This window comes from Dendrobium catenatum, unplaced genomic scaffold, assembly GCF_001605985.2.
Source record: "Dendrobium catenatum unplaced genomic scaffold, ASM160598v2 fragScaff_scaffold_439, whole genome shotgun sequence".
Lineage (NCBI taxonomy): Eukaryota > Viridiplantae > Streptophyta > Magnoliopsida > Asparagales > Orchidaceae > Dendrobium > Dendrobium catenatum.
This window is the reverse complement of record NW_021318901.1, coordinates 96,418-123,252: the sequence shown is the minus strand read 5'-3', so window position 1 is coordinate 123,252 and position 26,835 is coordinate 96,418. Positions and strand designations below refer to the sequence as shown.

The 26,835-nt window shown below is 33.9% G+C and overlaps 1 protein-coding gene across 1 annotated transcript; it reads left to right on the top strand.

Moving 5' to 3' along the window:
- Nucleotides 1-6,600: 6,600 nt before the first annotated feature.
- Nucleotides 6,601-26,649, top strand: LOC110108102 (zinc finger CCCH domain-containing protein 13). Its single transcript, XM_020838616.2, has 11 exons — nucleotides 6,601-6,985; nucleotides 10,128-10,265; nucleotides 10,451-10,484; nucleotides 14,024-14,165; nucleotides 14,299-14,355; nucleotides 21,116-21,213; nucleotides 21,331-21,402; nucleotides 21,684-21,898; nucleotides 24,895-25,109; nucleotides 25,255-25,467; nucleotides 26,370-26,649. The coding sequence occupies exons 1-11, from the start codon at nucleotides 6,859-6,861 to the stop codon at nucleotides 26,466-26,468; spliced, it is 1,410 nt and encodes a 469-aa protein (XP_020694275.1). The 5' UTR covers nucleotides 6,601-6,858; the 3' UTR covers nucleotides 26,469-26,649.
- The last annotated feature ends 186 nt before the right edge of the window (nucleotides 26,650-26,835 follow it).

Genomic DNA, 26,835 nt, shown 5'->3' with positions numbered 1-26,835 from the left:
TGGTGGAATGAGGATTCTAATTGAGAATGGGTGAAAGAGTTTACTTAAAATTTAGGGGATAATTTAGGCGTAAAACCTTAATATTATACACATGCACGCACACACACGTCATAAAATTCACTTGATAAAGAATGAATCTCAACGCATATTTGAAATAAAAAGTTTTTTTTTTTTTAATTATATTTAAGAACATATGAAATTTGGTTTAAGGAAACTTGTGAGTAGAAGGAATATCTTAATCAAACAAGGCCAATACACCAAAAGTGAGATGATTTGGCTCCAAGTGAGTCTTAATCATGTAGTTGAAATGTAGCTGAAAACTATATAATATTAATTAGAGGATCAAACAATTTTCAAATCTTATATGCTTATAGTCTAAATATGTGTCTATCGAGACGAATCCAACCAGCTCAAAATCACTTAATTCTAACATTATTAAATCAAGCCTTAAAATATGGACTAGGCCAAAAGTTCCTTGCATTCAATAACATCATTATTGCAAGGCTAAGATTAGATATTGAATGTGCATTTCAAATTTTGATGGTTCAAACAGACTTTTAGCTTTTAGCTTTTCAAGTCATGTGGGATTTCAAATCCTATAATCCTTAATTGGCATAATATTGTAGCTTGGTAGAGTAAATTCTTGCTCACATTAAGACACATTAGATTTGGGAGAAGAATACCATGTAGATTATCTCTTCATGCTAACTCCTCTTAGATCATTGAGTGATATAATCCATTAATGAGTCACAAGAGCCCTCTTGGATCAAGCTTGTTCTTCTTACATAAAGGGATATTATCTAAAGACCCAAGTGCTACCATGTGCCTCTGACAATAAGCCATGAACTTTAATATTATTGGGGGCTAACTACCATGAAGTGTTTGGTTTCTTGTCATAAGAAATTCATAAAAAATTTCAGCTGATTTTAAATAATCCATTAATGAGTCACAAGAGCCCTCTTGGATCAAGCTTGTTCTTCTTACATAAAGGGATACTATCTAAAGACCCAAGTGCTACCATGTGCCTCTGACAATAAGCCATGAACTTTAATATTATTGGGGGCTAACTACCATGAAGTGTTTGGTTTCTTTTAGAATAAATCATATGAACATATTATCAAGGAGTTTTCCTTCCAACAATACTAAAAAAAAAACAGAGAAATTTTATTAGTTTATTACTCCAGTATTTTTTCGTAGAACAACTACGCAATATATGAATCACTAATCAATGATCATTCAATTTTTTTTTTTTAAGAAAAAAAAATACTTGAAGCAATTTTTTTGGTGAAGTGTATACACACATCAATGGAAGAATTCATAAAAAATTTCAGCTGATTTTAAATAGCATACAAGTCACAAGAAATTCTTTAAGTCTACAACAAGTAAAATGACAAATTTATAAAAATTTTGTTTATGAATTCTCTGCCTTTCCAAATGATTATCTTTTTTGCATGAAAAATTCATGAAGGTAGCCTTAGAGATGTTATCTACATCCATAAAAAAAAAAAAAAAAAAAAAAAAAAAAAAAAAAAAAAAAAAAAAAAATCAAATTTTTTTTACGACTGACAAACATGATCGTAAGAATTTATCGAAGATGAAAACATCATAATTTTAGCATAAGGACATCCAAAATCTTTCAGTGAAACATGCATATACAAGTGATACATTGTCCAAAAAATTGGATCAATAAAACAGTATTAAGGATGGAAAGTTTAGTAAGAATTACAAAATTGCTTGAAAAATAGAGTTATAATAATAAGAATGTTTTCTGAATTTTTGATAGAATATATTTTCATTTGGACATGTATCACTTTGTCGATTATTATCTATCATGCAGTCCTCTATGCTTTCTTTTTTACCAAATTTAAAGGGCAATCGATCATCTTTCTACGAGAAGAAATCAGAGCCTCAAAATGGAACTTTTATTTTATCCAGTGAACGTACGCTCCTCTACGTTCGGTTCTGAACAAAAAAAGCGCAATACCGAGTACCGAGTACCGAGTTGTACCGAGTTTTTTGAAAAAACTCGGTATTCCGCTGTTTTGGTCTAAAACCGAACGTAGAGGAGCGTACGTTCACTGGATGTAATAAAAGTTCCTCAAAATGAGCCAAAAAAAAAAGATTTGGCTTCTTGAAATTTTTGTATCAAGAAGTTACTTTAAGAAGCAGAAATAAAGCCATCCCAAACAAAGCATTCCTCTAAGCCTTATCTGTTTGATGAGGATAATCAACCTCTATTTTAAGTGAGGTTGAAGCATCGTCATAGGTACACAAGCTTAGAGCAACTTCAATGATTAAATTAATACTGTACAAGTTTTCCCTTATTTTGGAGAAAATTGTAGCTAATTTTGGAGATCCAAACCTCTTTTTCTTGCCCTAGTGGGAGGTGTTTATAGATCTAAGAGGGAGGAGTAATCGAAATATTTTTTTAGAATTTTTTAATTTTTCAAAATTTTTGTAGCAAATTTGGGTTTTTTTAAGAGTTAAAAAACTTCTGAAAATTTTCCTTTTTTGCGCTCACACACCCGATGGCCAAGCTTGAAAATAGAAGTTGGAGCTAATAGTCTTTATGGTCAATTTTAATAAATTTCAAAGAGTTTGAAGTAAAACTATTTAGCAATTTTCACTCCAATCGTCATACTAACTTCAATAAAGACATAATTTATGATTTAAAAATATTTAACTTGATTCATGTCTTTAAGGGGTGGTCCACATTGACATCCATGGAACAAGTTTGCCTTCAAAATTATAAGTTTGTGCCATAAAATTTTCAAGAAGCCAAAAAAAAAAAAAAAAAACAAACTCCAACTTTTCAATTGCATCAAACTCAAACTTTCATAGTGCATCTGTGATCCCAATAGAACTCTCCACCTGCTTTGAGTTTTGAGGTTTCAACTTGCTCTCCTCATCAAAAATAACATCCTTGCTAATAATTATCAATCTTCTTCTCTACGGGATCATAGAGTTTGGATCTCTTGACTCCATGCCTAAAGCTTATAAAGATCAACTTCTTTGCTCGTGGTTTCAATTTATCATTTTGAACATGATATTAAGCTGGACACTCAAATACTCTCAAGTGGTCATAATCTCTAGCATGATGCCCTAACCGCATCTCCTTTGGGATTTTTTTTCCAATAGCTATAGAAAGCAGACGGTTCACCAAGTGATAGCCATAGTCTATTGTCTCAGCCTAATAAACTCTATCTAATTTAGCATTGGATAACATACATCAAACTTTCTTCACCAAAGTTTGATTTATCCTCTATACGATCCTATTTTGTTGTGGTGTCTCTCTAACAGTAAAGAGATGCTTAATCTCAGATCTTCGGCACTCCTATAAGAATGCATCCGAAGTGTATTCGTCCTTATTATATTATTTAATATATTGAATCCTTTTGTCAGTCTGAGTCTCAATCCACTTCTTCCAAATCATAAAAATCTCCAGTTTTTTGCTCGCGCCTCTTGGTGTACACCCAAATTTATTTGGAGTAATCATCAATAAAAAAGACAAAGTATTGATGTCCTTCGAATGATGTTGTCTTCGTCTGGCACCAAACATCTGTGTGAACATACTCCAGGATATCCTTTATATTGTGGATGGCGATATCAAAGTACCAAAGGATACACAAGTCTTCTTGCCATAAACACAGTGTTCATAAAGATAGAGCTTGTAGGTGCTCACTCCTTTAATCAATTCTTGCTTCACCAAAGCCATAAGAGAAGCCTCTCTGGCATGAGCTAGTTGCATATGCCACAATGCAATGGCATCAAAAGAATCTTCAACAATAGCAACCGATCTAATCATTATTCTTCCCTGAAGTTAGTAAAGGTTGTTGTGTCGAACTCCTTTTCGATAAACCAGTGCTCCATGATATATTTTTAGAACTCTTGCCTCAATTACTATCTTGTAGCTCTTGGTCTCTAAAGTCCCAATAGATAGCAAATTATTTTGAATATCTGGAACATGTCTCACGCCAGTAAGTTCTCTCATAGTAACATCATACATTTTGATGAAGATACTCCATATACCAATTGCATGACAAGCCTAACTTTTCATATGGTCACAACACTACTATCAAGCTCCTTTTAAGTACATAACAATTATATAGTAGGACAAATATGATAGGTAGCACCAATATCAAGAATTCAACATGAACTATCTAAATACAAACTCTGAGAAACTGCATATAATGATACATCTGAATCTTCATCACGTTATTCCAGGCTAAAGTTATCCTCAGTGGAAACTCCCTTTTCCTTCTTCTTCAGCTTCGGACAATCTTTCTTCAAATGACCAATCTCCCAAGCAGAAGACACACTGATTATTTCCAAGACCGGACCGCCCCATGAGACTTGCCCCGCTTGCTACTATTATTTTTCTTCTTCTCAGATTTTCCTTATTGGAGTATGAAAGACTCAGCTGAATCCATCTATACAGACTCTTTGTCCCAATGTCAAAACTCGTGATTCAGCAATGTAGTAGTCACCTCACCATAATTCAAGACCTCCTTCCCATGAATAAATGCCATTGTGAAGTTTTCGTACTCATCAGGGAGCAAATTCAATAGGAGCACCTTATCTTCATCTCTAACCTCTTCGTCCAAATTCACAAGATCTACCAATAGTTTTGTGAAGTTATTCAAATGCTCATCAATTGTAATCTCATGCCTCATTTGAAACCTGCAGAGCTGGCGCTTCATATGAAGTCGATTTTCTACGCTCTTCGTCATATATTTGTTCTCCAAGATCTTCCATAGCTTTATAGCATAAGTATCTATCATCACCCATACTCGATCTCCTGAGATAGGCAATTTCTGATTGAGCCATAAGCACTCGGATTCATCTTGATCCAATCTCTTTGAAATCTCCACAAGACGTTCATCACTCTCAAAACTTCCTCTATATTCAAAGAACACCGTGCATCCATCATCTCACATCGCCACATGCCAAAGTTCCCTTTGTCGTCAAATTTTGTCACGTAAAATTTGACGGGATGTGTAACCACATGATGGAGCGACGCCTTCTCCACCGATAAGGTGAATGTATCAATGGCTCCACAAGATCTCATAGCCTCCACCAAAATGCAACCTCCTTATGACATCAGAATTGCCCCAATCCGGCTCAATAACAATATGAAACAAAAATCAACAACCTTTGCTTGCTCGATCTAACCAGACCATGTCTCGGAGATTTGCTCCCGTTCTTTGAACCGCCATAAAAAATTCCACCGAAATCTAACTTTGATACAAATTGTTGTGCAAACAATCACAGCTAAAACAAAATTAAATCACACAAAACAGTCAATTGCAAAGAACACGACAATTTATGTGGTTTGGTGAAGATGCCTTCATGACTACTTCCATGTGGAGGGGATGATTTCACTAATTTGGATAATAATAGGAAATCACGAAGCTCTCAAGCTTTCTCTATTCTCATGCAACAACAGCCCCAAGGGCTCTATTTATAGATTTGAGCCAAAGTAAATTAGGAAAAAGTTCCCTAATCTAATCCTAATCAAATTCTTAATTAATGCAATATTTAGATCATCTAATTAATACATCAATCAAATCTTCAATTAAATTTCAAATCAAATCAACTTAATTAGAAAAATAATCACTCCATAATCAATTACATAATAGAGCTATCAAAGCCTTCAAAATCAAGGTTGATTTGGATTTTGGAAGAGTTCAAAATCAACAAAAAAACCACCGCTCGACTATTAAATTACCATCACTTGACCTTTCCATTGAACCATCACTGCCCTATCAACTCGCCGGCCGCCATTATTTGGCCACAGACATACAAACATCTCTCATCCCCTTTATTATTGGTGATATTCCGTCACTCTAAAAGAAGTCAAAATAATAACCCATACTCTTGTAATCCACCTTCTTCAATATATCGGACAAGAAAATCCTTGTTATCAATGCATATTTAGTGGAATCATTTTTATTAGGCAAAGATTCATGACTTTTCCCTTTTTTGAAATTTTCATGTAAAAACTATAATATCTTATGTAATATTTCATCTTTGTGCGCGTTGACATTAGTACAAAAGTAAGATGATTTAGGTTTAATATGATTCAAATTCGAACCTTTCTTTAAACCTCATTTGAAGAAGATTCGAACCGCATTCAAATACATATTTTCAAACTTAGTTTGAACCTTCCTTCAAATGTCCTGATCCTACGATGTCTTACCCAAGCAAGTCTGTTGCCCGTCGATGTTTCGAGGATGCCATCTAATTGAGCATTCTCTTCCCCTCACACACTATAGATCTCATCAGTGAGCCTTCATCAAGCTTCATTATAAATTTTTCTTCTCATCAAACAACATCGATCACATCAGCCAACTTAATTGAACATCACTTCAAAAGTGATTTAAAATAATTTTAAATCAAGTTCAATTTAAAAGTAGAATTCAAATCAATTTGAATTAATTTCTATTGAAATAAGCTTCAATAAATAATTTACACGTACAAGTATAAAAAAAAGAAAATATAATCCCAAATAAATTTTTAGATATATTTCCGCAATTATAAAAAAATCAGCCCACGATCACATTGAAAATCAATTTTATAAATATAAATCTCGTTATATGCAACACAGTTTTTAGGGTTCGGTACAGTTCTCTGCGCCGTCATATCTAGGGTTTGCGGCCTGGTTCTAGTCATCTATCTCTATATCTCATCGGTAATTTGGCACTCCTCTGCGCGTACAGCACGACTCTTCATTGTAATCTGCACTGGTCGTTTCTAGGGTTTGCGAAATCCGTGGATTCTTTTTTGCCAACCCATTTTCCTTCTTCGAATATCTCGATCTTCTACGATTGGATCTGTTAACGGTTATTCTCGTTAGCGATGCTGGGAAGGAAGATGTACAAGACGAAGCTGTGTTTGCTGTACCAGAGGGGCCGCTGTCCTCGTCAGAATTGCTCCTTTGCACATGGAGAAGTCGAACTTCGCCGTTTTGGTGGATCTTTCAATGGTAGGAGATTGATACCACACAGGAATATACCTCTTTACCAAATTTTTCTACGAATTTTTCCTTTCAGATGTTTTTTTGGCATGCTGTGTAATAACCTTGTACGCGCAATTTATGAGATAGTTGTTTGGATTTGGTTTCCCAGGGGGTTTGGTTGCAAGATTGAGCCGTAATTCATGCTAAATATTGCCAAACAGTTTTTTGAGCCATATAAATCCTTCTACCTTTCGGCTAAATCCTGGATTTAGTAAATTTTGTTGTTGGTAAGATTTAAGGGATTTACTCCACTTTTCCTCACTGCGACTCTGCTTCTAAAATTCCTGCAATAAGCATTTTATTAGGATTTAACTAGATTAAACATCCATCTCGCTAAAAAAATTTCAGTATTTAATGCATCCATGATTTTCTAAATCTGGATATACAAAATTTACTAAATCATATATGCATTAAGTCTTACTTTTAGCCCCAATTTACCCCTAGATTTTCTGCACATCCTTGTTAGCACTATAATGTGAATGGAATGCTGATGTACTTGAGTATTTCTCAGACGAGCTGTTTCTTTTTTTGTCTTTAGCTTATCAGTGTTGAAGGAAATGTTCTGATATGTAAACGTACTTTTAAAAGTTTTTTTCCCTAGGGAACTTGCAATTATTTCTTGGAAATTTTGATTTTACTTGTATTGAATTGAATATTTTTTACCTGAATTCCCTGCTAAAAGATTTAGGATATCAAGGACATCTCAGCCAAGAATTCCCCTTCTTTTTATGGGAGGGACTTGATGGATGAGTTTCAGTGTTGTTAAATAATTTAAGTGGACAATTCTGCCAAACCAGAAAAAAATGAATGATAATTGCAGTCAATTCGTTATTCATCCCATATCTTAGTTAAAATCTAAGTGATCTGGTAATGCCAATATTCACATGTCAATAAGATGGTGCGTTTAGCCATGACACCCAGGCAATAGTTCAATTGGAATGCGGTTCTTTGTTTAGTCCATTCCCTTGGAATATTTAGTTTCCACAATTATTGGAAATGCAGGCTATTGTACAACAACATGAAATCTGTGACTTAATGGATTCTCTGAGAGTTTCTTGGTAATGATGCTTTGTTTTAGGTCAAAATGATTATCAAGGAATGAGAGAAATGTGAAATTTGTTATATGAGAAAACAATGTTGCCAACAAATGTATGGTTACGTTTTATAAAGCAAAGCAGTACAAAAGCTGACCCATATGAACCCTTAAGTTGCTAGCATTGTTCGTTGAAGAAGATGAGGAAGTTAAATAGTAGATTTTGTGATAACTGATAACAACCTTGATTCCTAGTTCCTATGTTATACTTCTCTTGCTATATTGATTGTTAGAGCTTTTGCTTTGATGTGTTCCTTGTTTCCCTTGATGCCAAACAATCTCAGGTTAAGCTGGCATAGTTTGGTTATTCATTTTGTTTTATTGTTAATGGCATCTTTTTCTAGAACATTTGGTATCATGTGGGCAGGCACTATACCACTTAGCTATAATATTTTTAAGCTTTTCTGAATAAAAGATGTGGATCATCCTTAGTGAGTTGGTGAATTAGGGAATGGAGTAGTTATGTTTGTAGTTCCTTCTTCCTTATGTTTTGCCTACAATGAGTGCATTTGTCTATGTAAAGGATTTTTATCTAATTTGTATGAGGCTCATTTGTATGCGTAGTAACGACCAAACAATGATGATTGAACTATAAAAGTCAAATAGTTGTAAAAATCCTTAAAAGCAATTGCCTAAACCATGTAGAAAAATTGAAATTTACTATGTTCTTCTGTATTTTTGGTCTCAACGGAAAACTTACAAATAATGTACATTACTTTGTTTCTTTACGGTTAAGTAAACTCCTATATATGTCAATCAAAGTTAAGTTCCTATTTGTTAGTATTGTGTTACTTGGTTCCCAAGTAATCACTGAATATTTTGTCCATCAAGTGTATTGCTTGTGAAAATTTCTTTCAACTGCATTTGCCCGAACTTTAATGGAAGGATATAAAACCAACTGCATGTTTGTTTTTATAGATGTGAAAGTTTTTGGCTCTATCTTGTTCTTTTCCCTGATTAAAAGGGAGAATAAACTAGAATTTAGATGTTTGGCAAAGAACATAAATGATATTAGGTATACATGATCGGTTTTAATATTCTTGTCATGTTGAGTTTGTCTTTAACTGGTGATTAATGATTATTTTGTTGACATTTACTTTTTTTCCTGTTATCGAACTAAACAGCTTTGGAGATCAAAAGCATATCTTTATTTCCTTCTATTAGAAGATTTGCTCACATGAAAGCTTATTGCAGAATGGCCGAGGCATACTTGTTTTTGGGTTTTGTTATCAAGCTATTCAAGTGCCTCCTTAACAGAACTCACTATTATTATTGGTGACATCTTTATGCAATTGTTCTAATGTGGCATGAAACATCTAATTTCTTGTCTACTTGAAGGATTATTTATTCTGGTGCATCTTTTCTAGACAAATCAATTTTTGATATACATATATATGTTTCATTATTGGTTCATTTTGGCAATCTCATCTGAGCTTATAGAATTAGGTTTGTCAATTGAGTAATATGGAAATGTGATAGGTTGTGCTATATGTATTGTTAGCGTCTTCAGCAATATTTGGAGTTACCGTTAGTAAGTTATGCTATTGGATTCATCTTGTTACAACTGTTATCAGTTGGGGAATGCATTATCCAAAGGCCTAAAAGCTGTTACTGAAGAAGGAAGAAGCTTATGATTGGATTATACTATTTTTCTGGTCCGAACCTACTCAACTGATGGGGTTTTCTTATCGCCAAAATAAATAACTATTCTATTGAGGGCAATTTCTCTTTCCATGGCTCCTAATGACTTCTATTCATCATAAGCGCTTTTATATCTGGTAAAGGAATCTCAGTGATGTCTGATCATACGTGACTATTTCAATATGTATTTATTGTATGGGCTACCATATGTGACAATCTGGAATTTTCATGGAGGCACAACTTTTTATTTATGAATTTCTCATAATTCTCAGATGGTAAGACCTGAAAATTTATGTATTGTTTGGGTCCTTGTTTGTTCTCTACTAAGATAATGAGAGTACTTTTCACCATATTTAACCCTTTATTTATTTGCAGGTAGACGGGATTATAGAAGTAGTGACTTGAGGGATAAGCTTGATAGGAGGCAATCTCCAACCCGTAGATATTCCCCAGGGAGAGATGGAAGAGGTTATCAAACTTTCCGGAGTCACAAGACTGTTTCTCATGATAGGGGTGAGCACTCTTTGTTTTCTTTCCATCACCTTTTCCACCATCCCCGCTTGGCTAAACTTGCTGTTTTGGTGGCTTCTGATCTTCATTTTAGTTGAATTCCAATCTTGTACTTGAAGTCACTTTATTTTATTACTTCTTATGATCGTATATAACCTAATAAAAATCTATTTGTTTTCCACTTGCAGGCAGTAGCCTTTCAAGATCACCTATCAGGAGAAGGTAACCAAAGCTCAAGCTCCACTTAATGTTGCCGTTTTTTACTTTCCCCTTTTAAGCTTCTATTTCATGAGATCCTTTCTATCATTAGTTAAACACTACCACCAAGGAGGGCGATAGCTGTATCCATATTTGCTGCAATCATCTCATATAATGAAGCAGATAGCTAAATCATTTCTTTAGATATTCTCTTTTCTATTCTAAAGAACTCTTGCTTTCAGATCATCGCTCTTGCATTCAGCTTGAACTGATCATGATCTTTCTCTTTCATTTTTTCTGCCTAAGAAAGTGAGTCTTTTAGTAAGCGTATATAAGCATTTGTTTTGTTTAGAAGCAATTATTTTGTGCTAAACGCCCCTCAATGTAAATGGCGGTGGAGGTTGGTTGAATAAGATGATGTTACACGGGTTCAGAACCAGCCGTCGAAGTGAATGAATTAGAAAGAACGAAGAAGTAAGGTAAGGAAATGAGATGACTCTTTCTTTCACTATTTCATAAGCAGATCTTCCCCGGAACACCAATAACGAGTTTTTTTTTATTCCTATCGTATATCGTCGTCACGCCCTTAATGATAGGTTTTGAAAAAGACTTGGGTATCAAAGGTCAGCCACCCAAGCCAGTTGGATGGTTAGGAAAGCTAGCTTCTGATACCAACTATTGGCGTAAGCCATCAAGGCGCTAGAAGAAGTTCATACCAGAGTGACGGAAGCTTTTCAGAGAGGAAAAGGAAATGAAATATGAAGCAAGGCGCTAGTGATGTGTACTTATAAAGTGAAAGCGCTAGGCTTTCTTCAATAGATTGGGGTTGAAATTGAGTTGAAACGTTATAAGTTTTTATAAATTACTATTAAAATGGCAAAATAATTTATGAATTTATCATTTTAAATTGGACTTTAATAATAAAGGGGTCAATTCTTTATTTTCTACTTTATGTGCCTTTTTATTATTTGTTGGTGCAGTTGCTAAATCCGCACAATTACCCCTTCACATATGGTTACTTGATGCCATGGAAGGCCCCACTCCTATTTCGGCTCTTTTTCACACACCTAGAAGAAGTTCTACTATTTTTTGCTTGAATGATTTTTTGTGCTTTAATATTCCACATTAATATTATTGTGGATGCTAGTAATATTTAGAATGTGGCAAATGATGTGCTTAGAGTTTCAAAAGGGAAAGCTTCTAATAATAAACATAGTTGGTGGTGGAATCAAAATGTATAAGAAAAGATAAAAAAATAAGAGACTTTGTTATAATAATAGGTTTAGATGTAAAAACTCTGAAAATTAAAAAACATATAAAGAGACTCGTAAGGTGTCTAATAAAGTAATATGTGGTGCAAATATTTTAGCTTTTAATAATTTTTATAATAGATTAGATTCTAATGAGTGCGAAAGATATATGTACAAGTTAGCCAAACAAAGAAATATGAGTCGTAAGGATTTAGTTCAAGTGAAGTGCATTAAGGAGAAGATCAAAAAGTGTTTTTTTAGAAGAGGATATTCATCAAAGGTGGATGAGATATTTTGCTAAGCTTTTCAATGAAGATTGTGAGAATACGATTGACTTTAGTGACCTTAGTACTTTAAATGAAAATAGGTATTTTTATTTTTATAGGCGTATCAGTAAAACTGAAGTTAGAGAGGCTTTAAAGAAAATGAAGTGTGGAAAAGTTATTGGACCTGATGATATTCCAATAGAGATATGGAAATGCTTAGGAGATGGAATTTCTTGGCTTACTAAACTTTTTAATATTATTTTGAAGACTAAAAAGATGCCATATGAGTGGAGAATGAATGCGTTGATTCATATTTTTTAGAATAAAGGTGATGCACAAGATTGTGCGAATTATAGAGGAATTAAGTTGATGTGTTTAAACTTTATGGAAGAGTTATGGAGCATTAGTTATGACGTGATACTAATGTTTCGCAAAATCAATTTGGATTTATGCCGGGTTGGTCTACTATGGAAGCTGTTCATTTTTTGTGAGGGTTGCTGGAGAAGTTTAGAGAGAATAAGGATGATTTGCCTATGATATTTAGTGATTTAGAGAAAATATAAGATAAAGTTCCAAGGGAAGTGCTATGGAGGGTTCTAAAAAAGAAAGGTGTTAATAATGTCTATATTCGAGTCATTAGGGCTATGTATGCAGGAGTTGTTACTTGTGTTCAAATACAAGGTGGTTTGGCCAATTATTTTTCTATTTCAGCTGGATTACATCAAGGATCAGCCGTAAGCCCATATATTTTTGCTTTAGTCATGGATGTTCTTACTAGACATTTGCAAGAGGATGTATCCTAGTGTTTGCTTTTTGTCGATGATATTCTTATTGTTGATAAGATTAGAGAGGGAGTTGAAGGTCATTAATAAGTGTAATTTTGTTTGATTAGATTTAAAACCAAATACATGAAGTGTAATTTTAGTAGTAATAGATCTAGTGGTGGTTCGTGACTTTGAGCGATTGAGTCATTAATAAGTGTACTCGTTTTAGATATCTTGGGTCTATTGTTTAGAGTGATGGTGAAATAGATGGGGGTATTATTAATAGGGTTCAAGTTGGATGGTTGAAGTGGGGGAATGCTTCGAGTTTGTTGTGTGATAGAAAAGTACCACTCAAACTTAATGGAAAGTTTTGTAAGATGGTGTTGAGACCTGCAATGCTTTATAGCGCAGAATGTTGGCCATTAAAAGAGAAACATAATATTAAGTTAAGTGTTGCTGAGATGAGGATGCTCAGGCGGATGAGTGGATTTACTCTTGGAGACATGATACGAAACTAGCATATCCATGAAAAGGTTGGAGTAGCTCCAGTGAAATATAAGATTAGAGAGAGTCACTTAGATGGTTTGTTCATGTAAAACGGTGGGCCTTTCGATGACCTTGTTAGGAGAGTATATGTATTAGATTTGGCCTTATGTTAAGAAAGGTAGAGGTAGACCTAAAAAGACTTGGTTAGAAAATATTAGAAATGACATTTCTTTATTAGATTTAAATGAGAATTTGAGTCTTAACAGGACAAAATTGAGAAAAAAGATTCATGTAGCTGACCCCACGTAATGAGATAAAGGCTTGTTGTTGTTGTATGCTTTATCTGGGGTTGAATGTCCTTTTTGCTATGTTTTTAATCCTTTAAGTTTTATGTTCTTGATTCAACTCTTTAATCGGGTTTTGAGGCCTTAGGAACTTGTATTATACCAATTGAACTTATGCAGTTGTAGTTTTTGTGTCAATTTGATGAGGGTTAGTGGTCTTATTAACTCTGTTGCTTACTGACTTTGACAAAACTTGGCGGTGTGTGAAATTGTCTTTATCAGTCAGCCTTCATATTATAATATGAGAAATTATTCATAGCTAATTACTTATTTAGATTACTGTAGTTTACTGAGTACGATGCATTCTTATGGATGCTGGTTTCATTATCATGCAAAACATTCGATGTTGAAGGGTTACGGACTCAATTTCCCTAGCTAACATAAATGTTGACTTGTGCATGTCTTATTAATGTTACTATTGTTTAACTCTGAAATTGCTTCTGTGACTAACAGTGAAAGAAGGCCAAAGAAGAAGCGATCTGTGGATGGAGAAAGTGATATTTCTGAAAGCCATAAATTATCTGACGGTGTTGAAGATACAAGAAAAGAAAATAACATTTCATCATTTGACGAAAAAGTTATATATGAAGAGAAGGTCTGAATAATGGTTTAATGAGGAATTTGAAGATGCAAAATCGAATACTTTATATGCATACTTGAAATGATTGCAGAATGTTTTCCTATGCAATCTGCACTCATAACTTATGCCATCTTATGACTTTCTGCAGCTAAGGGAAGCAAAGTCTGATATTGAAAAGCTTGAAGATCATAAATCTCACCTTGAGGTGAGTTTCTTTTCTTTTTGCATAAAGCTGTGCATGCATACATTCACACATCTTCCTGAGGTGTTTTCACATACTATGGCTTATGTAGGGTAAGTTTGGTGAGGCAGTGGTCACCATGTAATTGTTGTTGCTTGTGCGACAGCATTTTATGTGTGCAGATGGGTTAGAATGCTGACCAACTGCACTAAGCGGTTTAGGTGCTCTCGTGTTGTTACCCCAAACTGATCATTTATGTCCCTGATAAAGCAAGTGTACTGTGAGAACCTTATTAAATGATACTAGGAAGAATTATTTCTGAAGCCTTCTTTACTAATGTGAATACATGTTTGCTTTGACACACAGTTTTATTTCTTCATTCTTGGAGCAAAGTTGCTTAGAAAGTTTGGTTTTGGCTTAAGCAGTTAATACTAATGAGTGGTTTGGTAACTATAATTTAGCCCTTGGGTGCTTCAGGTTGGATCCAGACTAAAGCGTTGATGGCATAACCCCGCTCCATGTTAGAATATAAATATTATAATTATATTTTTTTTGTCTCTTGTTCATATTTTTTTACTATAAGTTCAGATATTTTGTTTTCTTTAGTTTGCACGTGAACCTAATTTTGGGAGATCAACATTCAGTGTGTAACAGATAACCATCATCTTCCTACCAAATCTAGGTTCCCTGCCACTGCCTATAGCATTCTCATGACCTTTATTTTAGGGAAAAAATGATATTAGTCAAGAACTAACCAGAGGTGCAAATAATCTGATTGCATGCCTACTTAATGTAAGATCCATGTTAACCATTGTTTTTATGGCCATCTATAGAGCAGAATTCAGTGTTGTTTAAAGCTGAACTATGTAGTTGTAGGGAACTAGCACCATAATTCATCCATTAGACATTTTCATCCATAGTGCCTCATAAATAAGATTAATAACTAGGAGATGGGATAAGCTAAGATTAATTAAATGTTACCTTGCATCAAGAAAGTGTGCTAAGCAGTGAAGTGGAGTGTTGCTTAATTGCTTTTATTCAATATTTAACCAAAAATGTAATGCACTGCCTTATAAAAGGTAGATTCTTCAATATCTTTCTTTCCTTCTTGTCGATATATTATTCCTTTCACCTTTGCAATTTTTTAATCTCACATATCATGCATAAGATGGAGACAAGTTTTCTTTGATTCTTGTACATCTTCTCGATAGATGTTCTACTTGTCTTACTTTGATTCTTGTTTTATAATTATCGCTTGTGCTTAATGATTTTTTATGCAAAATGAGCCTGTACTATAGACAATATTTTTAGCTTCACAAATTCATTGAAAATTAAAAGCCTTATCGAGTAATTCATGATGATATTATTAATGGTTTGTATCTTCTGCAATGCTATTGATTCAATCATATTCTTCATTGTGATCTTATTACTTGCATTCTTTGGAGCACAAGTAGTATTTATGCAGGATTCAATGTCTGAACAACACAAGATGTCCAACAAATATGAGGATATTGAATCTCATTGCTTGCCACTTTGTTGATCGATACATTGTTGGTAATTATTTGAACAGTTCAGCTCTCTCATAATCACTTCTTTCATATCACTTGCAATGAAAAATTTATCTTGATATGTTCCTTTACAATTAATTGGCTTTGTAAACATAATCCCATATACTATAACTCCCATAAAATTAATATGCAGTTCTCTTTGTGCATCAGGCCAACTATCAGAGCAATGCATCCTTTTTCATTCTAAATTTCGTTGATTTACTAAAGCATTTTTTTCAACATTGGTTATTCCCTTTTGCATTAGTGTTTCCCTCATAAGATTATCAATGAGAGTGCTATTGATTGCTTGAGCAAAAGCACTTGAATAAAACCTGTGATTAAAATTTTCATGCAATTGGTCTATAGATTTCAAATCATATGCTCTTTCATTATTTATTTTTGGTCCAAATATCTTCCACTTTTTTATCACAATTCTCCATCCTAAATAAAATTTCACCATATGATCCACTTTGCTAAGGAGGAGACCGTTCATAAACGAGGCATTATTTTTCCAAAAGCTAATTGGCAAGGTTCGTTCGAAGCAGCTTGATCGGATTGCAACTCAACATGACGATAGTAGAAAGAAGTGATTGGGCTATCAACCGGTATTAGTTGAAGTCAACAAAGAAGGAAAGTCTTTCCCCAATCCATAATTGTCTGGTGAAGAGAAGATAGATGACTGAGAGTCACAAGATTTTGAAAGCACCGCATCTAGCTCAACAACTTATTCAAAAGAGATGATACAAAGCTGTTACCACTTGTAGGCTCATTCACCAACTAGGCTAGGCCATGAGTTTGTTTTCACGAGTGCACGAGAAGTGGAGATAGAGTTGTCCCCTGATCTAAGATATTAGCCAGATTAGCTACACGCTATTCAACCTAAAGAAAGGTCGACCTTAGAAAGCCCTTTTTAAGCTAATAGGAGAACTTCACTTACTAAATTTCTTGAGTAGCAGAAAGTGTCCAAGCGAAAGACAACCACTTGAGTGCAGAGAAGGGGAAAGGGTGATTCGCTCATAAGCCCAACTCAAAACTCATTCAGAAAACCCGAGCTAGTCTAACAACTATTGATTCTTCTCACCCTTGGGGCACTGAACCTACCTTAACCTAGGAAAATGATTTTGATAATCCTCCTTTCCTTCCCCTTTTGCTACTTGAAACTAAGGTTTTGCAAAGCTAAATGTACGATTTAGAGTCGTCATCCCAGGACCTCTTGCTTATGAATACTAGCTTCTTTTTTTTTTGGTACTTGGTTGTTCCCTAAAGCATTTCCCATTCGCCCCTTGGTTTCATTCAATCAAAAAATTTTTCTAAGCTTCTCACATACTCCTACTCTTTCTACTTCTATTTTCGGCTTCACCCTTGCTTGCCACTTCCTCTATTAGGTGTATAGGGAAAGCCATCACTTGTTAGAAGCGAGCCTACTATCAGGGAGGACAAAAAGCTAGAACTCGGCAGCTAGCCTGGTATTCGTAGATCGACTTTTCTGGGTCAAGGAATGAGTTTATCGGATGTGAGAAATCTCCTTGTTTTGCACCTCATTGCATAAGAGTTCTTTCTTGCAATGCTAGCTTTCCAACATGAGCTTATTCTAAGCCCTCAAAATGGCAAATGAAGCTAAGCTTCTTGGTTGGTACGGAACAGCTCGGGGCTTGCTTTTGTATGGCAAAAAAGGCGTTTGTGTATTGCATCATTTTCACTCACTGTGAACATAGGAATTGGATGGATGACTCACTCTCTCTTGAATGAGACGTCAAGTCAAGCAACACCCAAGAAAGTTCCTTCAAAATCAATCAGATTTTATACACACACAAACACAAGATGAAGCAAGGACACTTCAATTTGACTTTTGAGTCCTTGTTGGATGGGAAACTTCTTCAATACATCCCGACACATGTATGACACAAAATTATGTGGGAGGTATTTCAAGCCCAAATCAAGGTTGGACTCCACCAAACTCAGAGGGGGCACATGCATGACACATATCAGGAACTTTTTAATGCCCTAGTCCATTGCTCATGCTATAAGCACACACTCTTGATTTAGCTTTCATCTCATGCCATTTCTTCGAAACAGCTTCATCAAAACATCATTTCTCTCTGTCGATCTTGTCACACTCCCATGCCATTTCTTTCATGCATTTTCAAAGTCCTAGAACTTCGAGATTTTTTGCTATGAATCATTCCCATTCCATTCCTTCATCCTTCTCTGTTGCTACTGCATTATGCCGCCAACCATTGTAACCTTTAATTCTACTTGCAACACTAGCATCCCCTTAACCTTCAACACTTTATCCCATAGTAGTAACTGCAAACCTCAATTGTCATTTGGTTCCTACTCACAGCTTAGCATCCAAGTATTCCTCTCTCCTGTACTCAAGTATCATGGCCAAAATACAAATGGATACAACTCTTTAGCATTATTCCTCCAACCCTAATTTCATTTTTTTTGTATTTCTTGTTAAAGTAAAAATTATTTTATCTTTAAGATTTATCATAATATCTTAGGTTTTCTTAGAAAAAAATTATTGATACTGATTTTTAATAATTAATGATAATATTTCATGATTTTATTCATTTGTTAACTACTAATTTAAGTTTTTTTTATTATATAATAGGAGAATGACATCTTAAATAATAACAAATGCAATTTGTAATAAGCCATCCTGAATTGCCAAATTTGACAAAATAGAAGCAAAAGGTGCTTAAAGAAATATAGAATTAAAATGTAAATGTTGTCAAGGAAAGTATAAAAGAATATATAATAGAGTGAGAGCTCAATTGCTTAAGATAATCTGAGGGAGACATTCAATCATGCCCAAAAATAACATCACTAAAACTATAATTGAAAAAAATAGATTCAAGGACTAAGCAAAGTGTTCTTGTTTCATCTTGTGTTTGTACGTGTATAAAATCTGACTGTTTTTCAAGGAACATTCTTGTAAGTTTTCAACAAATGTGACAATAAAGTGATAATGAAGTGTCCAATAACATCTTAATAGGATTTTTGGTAAGGTTTGTTCTGCCCTGGTATTCTTAAGCAGGTGGTAGGATGATAAACTTGGTCCAGAATCTTGTTTTAATCCACATCAGCTGACTGATTTCCTAGCTTCCCCAGTGGCTGTCAATTATCATTTTATAAGATGTTGAGTCGAACACTAAATAGTTCAAGGTGCAACAGTTGTGAACATTACATCTGGACATAATTCATTTTTAATATGTGATAGTGCATTTAATGGACCTGTAATTTTCGTTGCTTGTGATGTCATTAGTATGTCAAGTTTAGTACAAAGCTTCTTGCCAAGCAATCTTTTCAGCATTTCATTAATTTTCTGATCTTTTAATTCATGTTAACCATCACCTACCATTAAACACTTCGTTGAATGGTATTTTGTCTTTGACTGCCAAAGTTAATGTCTAAGGTTCAAATCTCTGTAAAAAAGTTGAAAAAAAAAAGAATACATCAACTAGGTAAATGACGTGCACTGCTAAGTTCTATTAAGTAATTTCAATAGGAACCTAAATTTTCATTCTTTATCAGCATTTTTCATGACATGGGGTTCAAATCATATGATAATATTGATTCTTGATTGACAATATTCATACCAGCTTTTTTGTTGCTGATAGTGGATTTATTGAATATTATATTTTACAGAAAATTGTGTAAACGTATTTCGCATCTATCATACTGTCTGTGAATGCATTTTGTTTGTGTGTGTTAAGATGTATGTGTGTATTTTCTATATTTGTTGATATTTTTGCACAAGTCAGTTTTTGGCATTCATTTTATTTATTTATTATCCAATTTTCTTTTAGTATCATCTGTGTTCTGTATGATTTGTTAGGGTACATCAATCATAATTTTTGTAACAATCCAGTTCATGATGATTTTGGTTTCCCCTCTGCCTAATAGATGATGGCTTTTCGATGGTTAGAGAAGGAAAATTGAATTTGCTATGGGTAATTAAATTGAAAGAATTTAATTTTTCAATTTTTCTTGAAGAATAATACAAAAAAGTAATATATACATAGTACAGACTACAGAGGCTAGAAAAGGAGAGGTACCTTGTGTAGACATAATACATAAAGGCAATCTAGATACTTAGGGCTACAATTTAGGTTGTCAAGAAACAGGTTCCTCTGTTTACTTCCTGAACTTAAATCTTATGCTTATAAATATCTTCCAGTGTTAGTGCGTAGTGGTGGTTATTTTCCTTGCTTACGAAGGACCATAGAAAAGTGTTACTTTAGAAATTTAATTATTTTATGGATTTTGGCGACTATTCTAGGCTAATTTCTTGTGTAGAATAGATGTCATGTTGATCTTTTAAGGTATAAGTTATAGGTTCAACCATGAATAGTTTTTTCAGGTCTAATTATATAGTTCAATGAGGCACGGCCTATTTTTCGGCCAAAATGCAAATGTCTACTTTCGAATTGCCAACATGGTGATGAGCCATCTTTCAAGAGATGTAGACGAGCACGGTTTACCGTGAGTAATTTTTTTCCTGCCCAAATGAGGGGTTGTCTATTTTGGGGATTAATTACAAACATTTAATTTTAGCTGCCAACATGGTTTGGCTATGTGAAATCAAATACAATATTGCACATTTATGTAGTATGAAAACATGTGCAGCAAATGTTTTGCTCACCTGGCCATTGACCAAGCTTGTTTGTCAATTTGTATCTTTGCAATATTTAGCTATGCATTGGACTGTTTAAAAGGGTGTTCTTCCTGAAAATTATTGTATGTGATGGAAGATGGCAATGTATTTATTGTTGGCTTGCTTGCAGTGATCCCTAGAAACTTATCTAACAACAATCAACCAAAAAAACTTTTGATTTGGTGTCATAAAATTACCCTAATAAATCATTTACTCCTGTGCATTCCCAGTTTATCATGCTTTATCTAATCCTAAATAATATTTAATCATTTCCATGTTCTGACGAGTGCTGTTTTCCCAATGATTTTATGTTCTTGGCCATTTTGGATATTTACTTGAAATTTATAAATTCAATCGGTTGTAGATCAGGAGTTGGTTTATATTTTGACTGTAGATCTAATGGCAAAAAGAAATTTGCCCTGCCTTGTGCTTTGTACTTATATATTTTTTAAATATATGTAGATCTCTATTAGTTTTGCATGTTTGGACATGGACTATTATTGATCATTAGTTTGCAAGTCATACAGTTTCGGATTCGCTAGAACAAAAAAGTTATCCTTTTGTAAATTGCTAGATTTTTTTGGAGAAGAAGTTTGAGGAAGCACAGAAATTATCGAGTAAAATTGAGGATCTTGAGATGCAGTTAAACAGAGAGCAGGAAGACTGTAAAAGGTAAATAATCTTTCTCAATAAACATAATCATTCTCCATGGGATGCAGTCTATAGTTGTCAATCTCGTGAATATATTTATTTAGTTGACTGCCAAACTGGTTTTGATTGCTTTTGCAGGATAAATTCGAGAATAGATAAGTTCTTTAAAGCTTATGGACGGTACATTAAAGCGCAGGAGGAATTGAAAAGGCAAGTTTGTTTTGTTTTAATTTTTTTTTTGTGGTGTAGAGAAGAGTTAGTATTAATTATGACTAGATATATTTGTTAAATTATGGATAACAAATTAAAGCGCAGCAAAATTGAAAAGGCAAGTTTGTTTAGTACTCATTTCTTTATATGGTCTTCATTTGTATGATGACTAGATCTATTTCTTAAATTATGTCTGGTTGGATTCTAACTCAAAAGGGTGTTGATTTCATCAAAGCATCTGCATTTATTGACTACTGATTAAGCTGGTATATACACGGCAGGTCTCAATCTCGTTTTCAGAAGCTTGGAGATCAACTTGGATTAGATATTTCAAAGCTAGGTGCCAATGAAGAAGATTCAAGTTTAAACATTTTAAGCGATGGAGAGCCTAACGGTGATTTTCAGGAAAGCACGCCAAATGATGTGATGCATAGGGGTTCATCACTGAAAAAAAGATCACTTGTCCACACAGAAGCCATTGATGAAGTGAAGTATGGTAGGTTGCAAAATGTTTCATTTACATGTTAAACCTGTGATATATACTGCTATAGGCTATCAATGTTAAAAGCAGTGTATTTACTTGATAATCTATATAATTTTTTTAAACTAATAATCTATATAATTGGAGCAAGTCATTGATTATCACTGGGAAACTTGAAGAAAAAGTAGGAGATTTGCTTTAATGTATAGTTTAGAGAAGAATTTCAAGTTTACTGCAGAACTGTAAGAAAATCATGAAGAACCTTTCAGTAAACTTCTTTCCATTGTTGTACACATTTTTACACCCTTTTTAAGATTTGTTCTTCCATCCTTTCTTTCTACACCTAAATGTTAACTCTTCGTTTGCAATTTGTTTTTCATTTTGAAACCGTCTTCTAGTATTTTTCATGACATCAAATCAGGGGATGCTACCACTAGGTTTTATCTATTCAAATTAAATTTCACGCTGTGCGTAGACTTGGTACACATCCATCTCAGCATTTCTGGAAAGCGAGGTAAATGGCCTCTTAGAGTATACTTAATATTTAAACCAATTAAAAATCCAGTTTAAACTTTACATGTAAAAAACTGGGAACTTGTAGCCATTTTTGGCTTGGATCATTTCAAATTAGGTACTTTTTGGCCCAAAAAAGTTTTTGTCAGGTTTGTATTGCTCTTAATACCCAAATCAAAATAATAAAGCTCTAATGAGAAGTCAGACTAGGATTTGATGGTACCAGCACTAAGTGAAACTACTAGGGCAGTGAAATTCACTCTTTGCACCTATCATCTAATTTGTTATGTCTTTTCATCGACTTTGCATTATCTTTTCTAACGTTTCACATGCCTCGCATCCATCCCAGTGTTCTTTGGAGGCTCAATCTCTTGCCTTTTCTTTTATATCCTTTATTTTATTTTTTAACTTGCTTTCTGCTTCTTTAGCGGTTATATGGTGCAGAGTATACAACGAAATAGTAAAAATCATTAACATTTAGGAAAAAAATTAAAGAAACGATAACTAAAATGTGAATCCCTCAAGTTGTTGATGTGGATTCCTGGAGATTTTAGGTTGTGGAATGATGAACGAAAAAAAAAAAAAGGTTGCCAAGATGAATGTTACAGAAAATTTTCATTGAATTCATCATAATATGATTTTACAAGGGAAAAGAGGTAGGAAGACATATTGAGGGCTATAAGAAATTTTCATTGAATTCATCGTAATTTGATTTTTATGATGTATTAGTGGTCAATTATAGAAATAGCCCGATAAATAAATGCAGAAGTACACCTTATACTAGTTTTAACATTGTCATTATGAATATAAGAGCTAAATATAAAACAACGGTTACTTAACAATGACATTTAAAATTGAAATATATCGAGAAAGTTCTATTTATTTAGATCATCAATTTCACATTAAGCTACATCAATTCATTGGGAGGAAACAAGCTCTCCTTAGATTAGGGGCGGTCGAATCTCTTCAGAAAGCTGAAGATCTAAGGCCTAACACATAACAATTTATTCCATCAAAGGTACCGTGCAGTATCTTGAAGGAAGATGAAACTTGTAGATATTTCTAGATGCTAACAGTAGAGGTACCCGCAACAATCTTCAGAGTCTGATCGAACTCCATTCTTCATTCATTGCCATCAAGCATGAGTGTAGGAGCAAATCTTTAGGAAATATTGACAATTTTAACTCTTTTGTATTTCTCTTTGTTTCTCATTTATTCTCTGTTTCTTTTATTATCCTTTCTTTTTTTTATAAGCTCGGCTAGGAGAGATTGATTGTATGCTGAAAAAGGTACCTTGGCATGTGTGAGGGACAGATACAGATATATATATATATATATATATATATATATATATATATCGTAGTTGTGCTAATTTGATGGAGAATATTTGGCAAGTAGTTAGAGATTTGAATCTAAGTTTAGATTCAAAATTTTAAGTTGATTTCTTGGGATTTTTTAGGATCGGTTCATGTATTCTAAGAGATGATAAAATCAACATATGTGGGGAATGATCAATTGATGGAAAACAAAAGATGCCAAAATAGTGGATTTTCAATCTGTTGATGCCTCATGGCAATTAGGTTGCCGAATCCTAAATGTAAAAGAAATAGGAAGTTAAATAAGGTCTGCAATATTTTTATAGTGAATTCCTCAAAATATAAATTTTGCAATTGCTGAGGGTTTATTTATAAAAATATATAGATAAATAAAATCCTAAATTTTTCCATAAGGCTAAGTACAAGAAAATATTCATCTAAATATGCCATAATAAGTATAAAAGTGGCTAATTCCTAATAAATTTAAACATCTAATATATAAATATAATTACATCTATGTAATCATCATCAATCACTTGTCAATTCCATCATACTCTCTATCTCTCTACCCTTACACATTGCCTCAAATTTGGTAGAACAAAAGGATTATAGATACAGCGACTATGGCCTCTTTCTCTGGTCATCATCTCCTGAACCTGAGTTTCCTCTCCATCCCAACCTCTTCCTTCCACACACTCATGAATATTTCCTTCCCTAGTCTTTCTCACCTTCTGAAAACTCTGAGAGATGGAAGCTAGATTATGGATCGCTTAATTCTTGTGAACTTGTTCTTATCTTTTTTTGGTAAATGGGTCAGTTCACAGTTAGTATTGCATGTGATGGGTTAATTTCAAGCTGAACCAAGCATGACCAGCCCAGATTTTCATCACTTCAGATTTGTTGAAGGGATTTGGGGTGAGCAAAGATGATACATCCTTTTGATAATTGAATGGTGGTTACTTCTCTTATCTTTTTTTTTTTCCTTTTTCACGTATGGCAGGTTGGTGGTTGGGCTAGGATGATATTATTGGGTTGATGTCTAAGCAGAGTTGCATATTTGTATAGTTCGTTAGACCTACTTAGGCGTTTATGTTTGAACTCGTATTTTTCATAGTATGTTTTTCCTTTCTTATCTAACTATAATTAGGCCTAACAAATATGTTTTCTGACTTTTCAATACAGGATATGTGTCAAAGAAAAGCAAACACTCCGCTACATTATCCAAACCTGATAAACTTTCTAGGTCAGAAGGACTATCTTTTTCAGCTGAAGATGCTACAAAGGATATTGAGACAATTAAATTAAACCAGGAAAAAAAGGATCTTCCCTTATCACTCCTTGATGGTTACAAGCGGAATCGTGGAAAATTTTCTCCAAAATTTAGCTCTTTGGCTAAGGTTGGATTTCTCTTAATCATGCCAACTATGATATATGAATTCTAAATCGTAGATCTTTCTCTGTGATGGATGTTTATTCAAAACCCAATTTTATTGAACTTTGTTGGTCACGTTCTTATTATCTGCACATTTGATGATTTGACAGAATAGGAGCTCCGATGCTGAACGGGTATTACCTCATACAAGTATGGCTGCTAATGCCATAGATGAACTCATTGAAGACATTGAGATAGACGAGAAATCTGATGGAATGGTAGCTGTTGCAGCACCTAATGAAAATGGAACCCTGGATAATAAAATTAGTTCATCCTATCTTCCACCTCTACCTCCACCTGTCAATCAGAATGTTTACAAACAGGTGAAGCCATTTCCTTTTCTATTTTTCTGTATTAGTTATCAGCTGCCCAAGCATTGATCGAACTATTAATAATTATATGCTCTTCATTTTGTAACATTCAGTTAATTTTTGCACATTTTTTTAATATTTCTGATAATGCTAATTCCTATTTGTTAATTTTAGTATAGTGCTATGTCTATTGATTCATTGATTGTTCATGTTGCTAGATTGCGTTATAAAATCACTATTAGCAATGTAGTGTGGAAAAACTTCGCTATAATCTCTTAATAGAGTGACATTCACCATGTCACCTTTTATTCGGTGTTGTGAAAATGTTACTGTTCTCCCTGAACCGTCCAAACCGGCCCAGGTGGGGCTGGTTCACTGCTATAGGAGGCGGGCTATGCCACCTCCTTAGAAGTACCGCCCAAGCATGTCGGCCCCCTAGGGCGGCAAATAGAGAGAGCGAAGAGGACGGCTAAAGCATAGGAAGGCTATTTTGAATTTGGTTTATTTAGGAAGTTTTTTATTAGGAAGATATGTATTTAAAGAGGATGAGATGTTAGGATTACGACATGCTTGATTATTGTTTCTCTTGGAGTTTTCTTTAGTGTCTTGGGCTCTAGACTCATCGTCTAAAGATTGGGAGAGAATGAGGATCAATTGTATCTTTTGCTTTGTGCTTGTTTTGATTTGATTCCTATAATACAATCTACTATTTTGGATTAATTAATCTATTGTATCTTTTTCTTGAGTTTTTTTTTTACTGTTTTTACCTATGATTGTTAGGTTTGCTTGCAAACTCAAGTATTTCTCATTAGGGTTACTTGCGAACTCAAGTATTTCCTATATGAAAAGCTCTAATATGAAACTGGCATATATTTTGTGTGTGATAACCTCAAAGTTTTGTCCATTTTTGTCAGTATGAGGGTGATGATGAAGATGTAGATGTTGATGTGGAGAAGGTGGATTCAGAGATGATTGATATAGATCTAAATGGTGAAGTGGATATAGAACAGTAGCTCGCCTTGCAGCTTTTCTCCTATAGTTTGAAACAGGAGTTGTGTATATACGTGACTCTTGGTGTTATTTCAACTTGCTGTTAATCCTTTAGTGGCAACCATTTACAGACAATGATGAATACTGTAAATATTTTTATCTTGCTTTTATTTGACAAAGTAGTTGCCTGACATTTATTTGTTTGTTGATACTATTAGATGTAGAGTCTGGGATTGGTTAATTAATTGAGTTTAAATTTCATTTTATAAATTTGATTTGGGTCATAAGCCAATTTGTCTATAATGAAAAAAATAAAATATTTATGATTTATGAGATTAAGAAATTAAAATAAAAGATATTAGAGATAAATAATGATGAATCACTTGATAG

Bases quoted from the DNA above. Each gene is read 5' to 3' on its own strand.
- LOC110108102 (XM_020838616.2), top strand. From the start codon at position 6,859: ATGCTGGGAAGGAAGATGTACAAGACGAAGCTGTGTTTGCTGTACCAG. The intron at 10,266-10,450 runs GTGAGCACTCTT...TTCCACTTGCAG, and splicing joins GACTGTTTCTCATGATAGGG to GCAGTAGCCTTTCAAGATCA. The intron at 25,110-25,254 runs GTTGGATTTCTC...ATGATTTGACAG, and splicing joins AATTTAGCTCTTTGGCTAAG to AATAGGAGCTCCGATGCTGA.